Raw genomic sequence first — 11459 nt, 5'->3', positions numbered from 1 at the left:
TGTGAATAACCATGCTAACTCACTTGGTACTCTTAATATTATCACCTAATCAATGTGCCGGTTAACCACACACGCTCCATTGATCTATGACAACATTAAGTCACCCTTCGTGATCCTTACTAGTCCTAGTTAGTGTGCCGGTTAACCACACACGCTCCACCAACGACTTAGTAAGGTACAAAGTGTGAATTCCATGGACTAGCACCATGTTCACATTTTTCCTAAAATAACTAAGATTGGGAATTAAAAGAGTTTAGTTACTTTATAATATTCATTATACTTTTAATGAGGATTTAAAGTCATTGTTCTACCCGTTCGGCTAACGACCCTCCACCGATCAAGCAAGCGGTGGGTGAGAGTATACACCCATTAAGTTGCCATTTTATAGGCAACAACCTTATACCCACCTTATAGACCGGCTTCGTGAATGAGGCATACTAACGGTAAAACGACTTATTCTTACACATATATATAATAATGACAAAATTGCAAAAATGGTCCCTGTGGTTTGCATTTTTTTCAGGAAAAAAGTCCAAACCACGAGTTTTTTGGTTTTGTGGTCCTTTTGGACTGGTTTGTTTGTGAGAATGGTCCCTATACTTAACACCAGTTAAATTCCATCCGTTAACCCCCTCATGTGCCTTGCACATGAGGGTATTTCTGTCCTTTTACTTATAGGGACCATTTTTGCATATGGAAAAATAAAACATCCTTTATATATCGTTTTCTTTTCTTTTCCCAGCTTCTTCCCCAACAAATCTTCTTCCCCAACGTTCTTAACTGTTCTTCCCCAACGACTATTATCTTCCATTTCTCCTTTCCTGACTTGCAATCGAACAATGGTGGTTTGTTTTTGTGGAAAGCTTGCTTTGGTGAAAACGTCTTGGACACCACTGAATCCCGGCAGGAGGTTTTATGCTTGCCCTACTAAGGATTCTATTTGTGGGTTTATCGGGTGGGTTGACCCACCTATTTGTGCTAGGAGTAAAACCATCATACCTGGTCTTCTAAGAAACATAAATACATTGGAGGAAAGATGTAATGGGCTGGTAAGAAGTATCAACATGTTACAGGAACAGTGCAATGGACTTTTGAGCAGGAACAACATGTTGGAGGCAAGGTGTGATGCATTGAAGGATGAAGGTTTCAAGCTGAAGATGTATTTATGTGCAAGTTGGTTTATGTTTGTGATTGTTATCTTTAGTACTTAGTCTATGTAAGGGATAGGGTTAGGCAAATGTGGGGATTTTTGTTGATCAAGTGATGCAGGGTAAAAATGGTATAATTTTGTTGTAATTTGACTTCATCATGTTTGTAATGAATTCCAAAATGTGTATCAGTTGTGTTCAAAATGTGTATCAGTTGTCAGATATAAGCACATAAATAGAACCAAAATGTAACAAAAGTACATTACCAAAATACATGTCATAAATTTACCAAAATGAACATTCCATTAACCACATGAGTGGAACCAAAAACCATTACCAAGTTAAGCATACAAGTGTCTGTGCACCATACATAACCACATCATCAAACCATAACTAAAGTTTTCAAAAACAAACAGTTTTTAACAACAAGAAACTAAATAGTCATTGCACCACAACAAATAACCACAATCACTTCTTAGATTGATTCCCTCCTTGCCCTTTACAGGTCCTAGAGTTGTGTCCTTTATTCTTGCATTTGCTACAAGTAACACTAACATGTTTCCTTGATAGCTTCTGCACTCCATCATTTCTTGGCCCTTGGGAATTTTCTCCTTGCATCTCATTGACTCCATCACCTGCACTTGCCTTCTGCCTTTTGCTTAACCTTTCACCCTCACTTTGTCTTCTTTTTTTCTTAGGCCTTCCCACCTGAGTGTGATGTGGAGGAGGGATTAGCTTTGTTGGACAATTACTTTTAGCCCACATGGGTCTCCCTTTAATTGGTTCCACCTTAAATGAATAAGCTTTTTGCCATGTCTCTAGCCAATACACCTTGTGTACCCACTTGTAAATGTCAAGCTCAGCCTCAGGGTCTTTGCTCATTTCATTCAGAGTTGCAATTGCATGCCTGCAAGGTATTCCCATTAATTCCCACTTTCTGCAAGTACAGGTTTGGTTCCTAACATCCACCACATGTTGATCTTGCAATGCTGCAGTGACTTGATACTTGTTTGCCCCATTCCACCTAGCAATATATTGTGAAGCACTTTTTTTCCTTGCATCTAGGATGTCTGTTGTTGTAGGTGTTAGTGGACCTTTAGCCTTCTTCATTGCCTTCATGACATTGCATATCCTCTTCATTAGATACTCCCTAATGAACTCTAAACATGAAATTACAGGTTTGTCCCTACCTTTCTCTATCTTCCCATTAAACACTTCACACATGTTTGAAATCAACACATCAGAAACAGCTCTTCCTGCACATTACAATAACATACAATTAATGCTGATAAATAACTGAAACACATAATCTTTACCATATGCAAACATATACAATTACCTGAGAAATGACTCCTTGCCCAATGTACAGGAGGAATTTGCTTCAACCATTGACATGCCTCCTTATCATACTCACTAAACTCTTTCATCAAATGTTCAAACTCAGGAATGGTGGTTGCTGATGCACACCTCCATAAATGGTCCCTGTACTCAGTTTGCCCCCACTTCTTTCTCATATTGTCATGAATATATCTAATACAATACCTATGCTCAACATTGGGAAACAATTGATCAACTGCAATTTGTAATCCCTACATGACTCAACATACAATAATTAGAATTAATTTCTTGGTAAAAAACACAATCTAAATGATCAATTGATGAGTTTTAATTTACCTTTTGCCTGTCACTTATGAAAGTATAGTTTGAGTTGCTCCCAAGCTCCAAGTCATCCCCAAGGTTTTCTAAAAATCACTTCCAGCTAGCTGTGTTTTCAGACTCAACAATTGCATAGGCTAAGGGATAAATTCCATTGTTGGAATCTAGACCAACTGCTGTAAGAACCTGACCAGGGAATGGGCCTTTCATGAAGGCACCATCCAAACCTACTAATTCTCTAAGACATGCTTTGAAACCTTTTTTCAGTGGACCCAAGCATACATAAATCCTTCTAAACTGCCTTGTTGGGGATGCAAGGTTGCCATTAGGACACACATCTATTTTGACTGTTGTGTCTGGGTTTGTAGCTTGAAGTTCAAGAGCATAGTCCCTCAACAACTCAAACTGTTTTGTGTAGTCCCCAGTTACATGCTTTCTTGCCATATCTTTTGCCCTAAACACCTTATCCATTGAAATACCCACCTGGTAGGTCTTTTGAAAGTGATCTTGTATGGCTCTCAAAGGAATCTTCGGATCTGCCTCAACTTGATCTATGATTTTCTTGCAGATTAAAGAAGCAGTACAAGCTCTGAGTTTTCTTGTTTGTAAGCATGTATGAGTTTGGTTTAAGGTCCTTATAAACCAATCAGACTCGGGGTTTGACCTAGATGCATGTATATACCAACCACATGTTTCTTTTTGTGTCTTTACTTCTTTGCCCTTGCTTTTTGAAGTGGTAGGTTTAGTCCCCACTTGACCTTTATTGATGACAGGTACAACTCCTCTGCACTGTGCCCTAAGCCTTTGACTGTCATTTTTTTTAAAGAATAGATTCCTTCTTGTTTCTAGTGCGTGCACATCAATTAACTCCTTTAATTCTTTTTTACTTTTAAACTTTTGCCCCACTGAGAATGACTGTATATGTACTGACCCAAAGTTGCACCTTTTTTCTTTTCCCAAATTTCTTATGAGAGCTCTTCTTTCTCTGTCTTGGTCTGATCCTTCATCCAATGATTCGAACTCCTCATTGTTGATCACTTCCATATCTTCAGGTTCATGACCATCATTAATACATGCTCCTTCAACATCACTTTCAACATTTACAAAGAAGTCTGCCATGTCCACATCAACATCTTCTATATTGTTCTCCTCATCCATTATGTCATCCACTTTATCTTCATTTTCTGATTGTTTCCCATCATGATCATCACCTTCATCCTTTTCATACTCTTCATCACTCTCTTCAGATTCAACATCCCCTTCATACTCTTCAACATACTCATCACTTCCATTTAAATTTTCCATAAGGTTGTCAAAAAGTTCATTATATTGTTCATCATCATTAATGGGTGGGGTGTTGTAGCATCCATCAATCATCTCATCCTCATTAGTGTTTTCCTTCTCTTTTAAATCATCAATATCCTCTAAATTAAGCCTCTTGCTACAAGAACCTTCCTCTCTTTTTGAATTCCCAACTCTACCCCTTCTATACTCTGGAGAGAATGCATCAGTTTTACTCCCAAAAAGAATCAAAGACATGTACTCACCAATTGGTTCATCATTGACATGGTTCATATTTCTCAATGGAGATTCTACATGAACTTCAGCCTCATATTTAGCTCCTTGATCATCATTTTCTGGTAATTCCTCAATGACAACTTTACCCTTTGCATTTGGAGACATGAAGTATGTGAGTAGATTTGTCTTCCCATGTTCTGTGTACACTTCAATCAACTTGTTATTTTGAATAAATTTAGAAAGATTGATAACATCCTGATCATTCCCTAAAGCTCTAAGACCAAATTGAAAGTCACCATTGGGTATCCTGAAATGGTAGTATATCACTGGGGATTCAACACTCAATTCAATCATCCGTGGGTCTGGGTAACCTAGGTCAAGCATTATGGCATCAAGTTCATGTACAGAAAACTCATCTATGTCCACATAATCAACATAACGCACTTCACCTCCAGTATACTTTATGTCAGGTAACTTAGTAAACTTCCCACCATGATGAAGCTTAATACTAAACCATGTGGGTGCACCCGCTACAAGTCAAAATTGTACATGATAACAAAGTCAAAATTTGGCGGATTTTAGTATAAATCAAGGGTAAAATGAAAAATAGGAATGTTTAAGAAAACAGAGAAACTTACCATATAAGGATGATACGTCGACAACTTCATTTTTTGGTCTGATCTGCCACATTACGTACACCATTTCGACTTTAAAGTATGACCTTGTCTCCTTTTGCTTCGATTAGGTTCTTTCGATAACGACTTTTTTTTTTTGCAGGTTTAATGGAGCAGAAGGAAGAAGGAGGGAGGTGGGGAGTTGACGGGTGTTTGGGATTGTAAATGAGGGATAAAAGGTAGAAGGAAGTGTTGTCCCTATAAGTAAAAGGACAGAAATACCCTCACGTGCAAGGCACATGAGGGGGTTAACGGATGGAATTTAACTGGTGTTAAGTATAGGGACCATTCTCACAAACAAACCAGTCCAAAAGGACCAAAAAACCAAAAAACTCGTGGTTTGGACTTTTTTCCTGAAAAAATGCAAACCACAGGGACCATTTTTGCAATTTTGTCTATAATAATTAACCATTAATGTTATAAATAGTATAAGGGTTGAATTTTAACTATTAAAACTCTAAGGTTTGGAATTAAAGTTTATTAAAGTGTGTGAAACTTTACAAATTCCAAAACTTGAGGGCAAGTTTTGTAACTTTGCAAAACTCTTCATTTCATAACTTATGAATTAAAGATCATAAAAATGAAGACTCTTCATTTTCATGTAACTTATGTGTTTTAAGTGTGTGTTAAATGAAAGTGACCTTTGGTAATCCATAACTTGAGGACAAATTATGGACTCCATTAAAACACATAAATGATAAAGAATTAATCCTAAACAATTCAGCAAATAATTCCTATCATTTTCTAAATTCATAAGAACATGAACATGATCATCAAAAATTCAAGAATTATATGAACACATAAAATCATGGAATTTTGATATATGCTATTGTAAATGGATTAGAACAACCATTACACCAACTAAAATAAGTTTTATAACACCAAAACAATTTAGGGTAATGTTTCTAGTCCATTTCCAGTAGCAAAAGTCGAGGATCTGCATTCTTTCGATCCTACTCGTCGAGTGCATGAACTGACTCATCGAGTAGGTTGAATTTTTCCTTGGACTCGTCGAGTCCCCCCAATGGACTCGGCGAGTCCACCATGCAGACAGCAACGATTTCGACTTTTATCACTATTTTGCATCAAGTATCAAACAAGCAAGCCTAGGCTCTGATACCACTGTTGGGTTTTGAGCAATCTAACACTTCCTAAGTGTGTATGCAACCCTAATAAACCTTGGATCTATGTTTGTCTAAATACATGCAAAATATTAATTTTCCAAGGTTTATAACCTATCTAACATGGCATGGGGAACATTTCAACATAAAAGAGTTAGAAGAGATTACATACCTTTTGGAGAGTTGGGTTCTAAGGAGTTTGAGGGCCAAGCACCAATAGTGTGAATGCCTCAAATGGAATCACAAACACCACAAACTCTTGGAAAACTTTGATGAGAGTATACACCTTGTATAAATCGGCCACACACATGCACACACACACTAGTTCACTAGTTTTCTCTTAGGCCTCATTTCATGCTCCATAAGCATGCTTATATAGTGTGCATGGTTAGGGTGAAACCCTAATAACCCATGTCTTTTCCTTTTCCAAGGATCCATGGGTTAAAAGCTCCATGGATCATCCATGGACTTCCACATAAGCCTAGCCCATTAACAAATGAGTATTAGCCCACACTATATAAAACAAATAGCCCATAATTTAATTAGTATTCCTTTTAATCTCTAAATTAATTCATAATTAATTTAAGACTAAAACTAATTAAATAACGTAACTTCATATTAATATATTATAACTCATAATATATTAATAAACATATGTGTATAACTCTCATAAAATTATCCATAATAGTTTGGATGAGATGCAACCCAAATGGACCATGCCGGTCGGGTCAAGTATATACCAAATAAGTTATGGACTTAGACACCTTATCCAACAAATATAGCCATGAGGTGGCTGCCTGATGTGGATGAGTGTTTTTTTTCACATGCTCATGTCCTAATGACCAGAAGGTCATATGTGCCCTGAACCTACTAAGGTCTGGGGCAAAGGACTGGTGGAGGTTGATAACTCGGTCTTACACTGATCATTAGAGAGTTGCGGTTACTTGGGAACAGTTCGGGGATATGTTTCGCGCTCGCTACATCCCGTGGGTCGAGTGGGAGGGGTTAGCTTAGGTGTTCTTGGAGTTGAGACAGGATGGTGAGACGGTGACGGAGATCACCCGTATGTTCACGGAGAGGGTGATGTTCTACTCAGAGTTTGCTTCCGAGCATGCTCAAGACTGACATCTGTCAGTTTGTTGCTACCAAGTGTTGTTATACACTATTGGAGTTACAGGAGGCTGCTAGGCACCGTGAGCTTGAGATCGAGTTACAGTTACAGGAGCAGAGGTAGGTCCCGACGGAGTCACAGCCAGTGCCAAAGCGGTCTAAGACCACTGATTCAAGGATAGGAGGACAGCAGAGCCACACTTGTGGCAAGTATACGAAGGGTCACTCAGGGGTTTGCAGATCTGGTAATGCATGACGCAAATGCGGAAAGGAGGGGTACTTTGCGAGGGATTACCTACAGCCAGTCCTGTTTCAGGATACAAGGATTTGCTACTACTGCCATCAAGTTGGTCTTGTAAAGACCAACTATCCACATCTTGCTGCCAGGCCGGCACAGGCTCCAACGCCAACCACATTAAGGATTATTGATGGGGGCCAGGGTAGACCAGAGCCTCCGAGGGCTTAGGGACACGCCTTCCAGCTTACAACAGAGGAGGCCAGGGCAGCACCAGATGCGGTTTCTGGTATGTTTATACCTTTTATCTTATTGTTTATGATTATATTGTGAACTTTACATTATCTTGTGCATAAGATGTTAAGACATAGGAAGATCGAGGGAATTTAGTATCGAATGGTTGTAGATGGTTAGGATCCAGGGATGCATTGAGGATGAGAAGTTAGGATCAAAAATCACCATTCCAGGGTCAGTAGTTGTGGTTTGGAGATTCAGAAGCATTCATCTGGGATTCAGGTTTCTCTTGAGGTTCGGTTGCTCAGTTTCAGGAGGGTTATTCTGCGTAGGTTATTCATTCCAGGGCTAATCATTCCATGGTTAAGTATGGTAATACCTAGTAGGGACAGTTAAGTTGTGTTTTGGTTTCACCACCAATAGGTAGTGGTTAGTGTCCCAAGTGGGGGAGATTTAGGAATTCTTAGATGAAGCATCAGCCATTGAGGGTTTTGTTTAGCTGTCAGGGCCCGAAAATACTTTCAGCACGGATGCGCGGGTTATTTAGCATGTGTGGTGGATACGCGGGCTAGGGATCAGACCATGGTTTCCGGAGAGGGTGGGCGAACAACATGAGGTCTAGAGTTAGGCCAAGATTATAGTCTGCGGATTGGATCAGGAGTTCGAAACCCCAAGTGGGGGAGAGCTGGCTATATGAGAGTGGGCACCAGTATGAGTCCAAGGTTATGCTTAACAGAATTAGGGCGGTCATGTTAGACTGAGTGCCCGTGGCACGTACTAGTCAGGTTGAAGGCCCGAAGGATGGTCGAGACAGGCTGAAGGCCTAGAAAGGTGGTCCAGACGTGCTGAAGGTTCTAAGAGTGGTCCAGTAGGTTGAAGGCCCAGTGATGTGGTCCAGTCATATTGAGGACTTTGTATGTATTTTATTGGATCTACGTTTTGGTAATAAGCGCACTGTTTTGTGATAATAACCCGTGGAACTGTATGTTAGTTGTGCTTGCTGGTTATCACCTATGGAGTGCCCTTAGGAAGTGTAGGTGGTCACTGGGAGAGTCTGAAGACTCTTGGGCAACAATTTGTTCCATAAGGAAGTCGCCTATGGTAGGACGTCGGTATTGTGATGCTTGTTTGGTGTTGTGTGGGACGACGATTAGGTTCCCACAAGGCAGTGAAAGGAGGAGAGTATCTCTAGGACTCATGGGAAGGGACAATAAATGTAATACCGACAAGGTCGGTATGAGATCAGGAGCATTTCATCCATGGATTGAGGACCTAGTAAGGGTAATCCACTCATAGGCTATAGGCCAAATGGCCAGGATTGATCATTTAAGCTCTTTGCGATACTCTCAGTGTGACACTTTGATGGAGATCGGAAGACCCATTAATTAGTTGGTTTGAATAGGGAGCGGTCAAGGGTCGTTGGAAGTGCCAGTCGGGTGTCAGATTGAATCTGTGGAATGTCTGCGCTGTATTCCAGTGTGTTCACAAGTTGTTGTTAGACATCAAATGTAATGTGGAAGTTCTTGGTTGATCATCTTCTTTCGTCACTCCAGAGATTGGTAATGGCATGGAAAAGATTCAAAGGTTATATTAAGGCTTTGGTGTATCATATGGATTTAGATTGTGAAACGTTCGCTATCGACCTGTTTGAGGGTCTTCTCTGCATGACTTGTGGTAGTTTCACTTAGAAACTTAGGGTGGATTCATGGATGGCCATTTCAAGATGGCTTATAGTGGAAACTTGCGTTGGGGATCGCAAGTGTATTCGTGTGAGGCATGCACTCTGGAGGTCGGTGAGGTAAATGGGGGAAAAACTTTTGCTTGTAGGGTGGATCGAGAGTAACAGGCGAAAGGTATGATATCATCTACGGGAATCGAGGGTTATTGGGTTAGAGCGTACTTGTCTGTCAGGTTCTGAGAACTGGGTTAGATCTTGTTCCTGATTATTTATGGTACCACATTGTGTTGGGAGGGTTGAGGCGGTCCTTCTAGATACAGTAGGCCAAGATACCCGGTGCAGGCCAACTGTAAGTCGTAGGCACGGAGACTCGATATAAGCAGTAGGGTTGCGACAGTTGGCCAAGATACCAGGTATGAGACGGCGGTAAGACGTAGGCACAAAGGCCATGAGGATCGGTAGGCCTACAAACCCTAAGCATTTCAATCCGGTGGTTGATTGGATTCGACATATTGATATTTCAGTCCAAGGCTGATCGGTAGGCCTTCCATAGTCCATGTTATCACTGAAAGTTCAGTCATCAAATAAGTTCCCTTGAATGGATATATAATTTCTTCTCCAACAGAGAATTATCAGCAGCCAAGTATGATCCATAATTGTGTTATGGGAAGGACTCTAGGTTTTCAGAGTGTGATCCACATCAGAAAGGAGGGAATTTGGGTTTCCGATTTATTGGGCCATTTTGGGTTTGCCAATATTGGCAAGGAAACATACCGACTGGGTCTCCACGAGGAGCTCAGTCAGATTCATAACACTTCTTATGTCTTGCAGATGCGGTAGGCCGACAAACCCTAAGAATTTCAATCTGGTGGTTGATTGGATTTGGCATATTGATATTCCGGTCCAAGGCTGATCGACCCAGACATGGATATTGTCGTTATGCGTTAGCAGTTGACTGTTACTGTATATAGATTTGGGAGCTGAAGGAATCTTTATCCTGTAAGCACAATAAGGGTTCATCTCCTAGTTTTCCTTCCACACTCCATGTTATCATTGAAAGTTCGGTCATCAAATAAGTTCCTTTCAATGGATATATAATCTCTTCTCCAACAGAGAAATATCAACAGCCAAGTATGATCCATGATTGTGTTCTGGGAAGGACTCCAGGTTTTCAGGGTGTGATCCACGTCAGGAAGGAGGGAATTTGGGTTTCCGATTTATCGGACCATTTTGGATTTGCCAATATTGGCAAGGCAGCATACCGACTAGGTCTCTACGAGGAGCTCAGTCAGATTCATAGCACTTCTTATGTCTTGCAGATGCGGAAGTGTGTGTCGGGAAAGGATGTCATGGCATCATTGAGTGATCTTCAGGACGGTGAACGCCTGAACTACGCCGATAGGTCGGTGGCCATCTTGGAACGAGAGGTAAAGGTTATGTGTAGCAAGGAGGTACTTTTGGTAAAGGTACAAGTGGCAACATCGGAAGGGATCCGAGTGGTTTGGGAGCTAGAGGATGGAATGTAAAAGCATTATCCGGATTTTGTCCACTGTAGCAGGCTTCAAGGACGAAGCCTAGTTCAAGTGGGGGAAAGTTGTAACACCCCGATTTTCGAGAATGAGATTTTTATGCAATTAAGGAAGTTTACTCGGCGAGTTGGAGGCCCTAACGCTTCGTGTAGAGTTTTAGTCAGCTCGCATGATTTAAGAGGTCTACACGATGAGTCAGAGGACCCCAACTCGAATAATAGGAGCTAGAAGATGAAAACCTAATTTCTAGGGTTTTACACGCTATTTAAAGGGTTATTAGCCTCCCTCAGCCTCCTTTTCCATCCCTCTTGAGCTCAGAAAACCCTAACCTCACCTACTCTCCATTTTTGTGTGTAAAGAAGCTTGGAAGGTTGATTTTGTGATGAAGGCTTGAAGTCTAAGAAGCTTGGAGCAAAGAGAAGCTGGTGGATCTGACTCGACTTCATCTTGGCATCATTTTGATGGTAAGAAGTCATTACCTTGACTTATCTTTAGCTAGATCTCTTCATGTAAAGGCTTAGGGCCATTTTCTAGTTGGTGGAGGGCTATTTCGGGT

At 40.6% G+C, this 11459-nt stretch overlaps 1 protein-coding gene across 1 annotated transcript; it reads right to left on the bottom strand.

Moving 5' to 3' along the window:
- Positions 1-3142: 3142 nt before the first annotated feature.
- LOC145009536 (uncharacterized) lies at positions 3143-5298 on the bottom strand. Its single transcript, XM_078968217.1, has 3 exons — positions 4961-5298; positions 3234-4852; positions 3143-3172 (listed from the first exon to the last, which is right to left on the bottom strand). Exons 1-3 carry the CDS (start codon positions 5022-5024, stop codon positions 3143-3145), a joined length of 1713 nt encoding a protein of 570 aa, XP_078824343.1. The 5' UTR covers positions 5025-5298.
- Positions 5299-11459: the final 6161 nt, after the last annotated feature.

Source organism: Lactuca saligna, chromosome 8, assembly GCF_052625555.1.
Source record: "Lactuca saligna cultivar CGN05327 chromosome 8, ASM5262555v1, whole genome shotgun sequence".
Lineage (NCBI taxonomy): Eukaryota > Viridiplantae > Streptophyta > Magnoliopsida > Asterales > Asteraceae > Lactuca > Lactuca saligna.
This window is presented reverse-complemented; position numbering and strand designations above follow the sequence as displayed.

Bases quoted from the DNA above. Each gene is read 5' to 3' on its own strand.
- LOC145009536 (XM_078968217.1), bottom strand. From the start codon at position 5,024: ATGGTGTACGTAATGTGGCAGATCAGACCAAAAAATGAAGTTGTCGAC. The intron at 4,853-4,960 runs GTAAGTTTCTCT...TTTGACTTGTAG, and splicing joins CGACGTATCATCCTTATATG to CGGGTGCACCCACATGGTTT. The intron at 3,173-3,233 runs GTAACTGGGGAC...TTGAACTTCAAG, and splicing joins AAGATATGGCAAGAAAGCAT to CTACAAACCCAGACACAACA.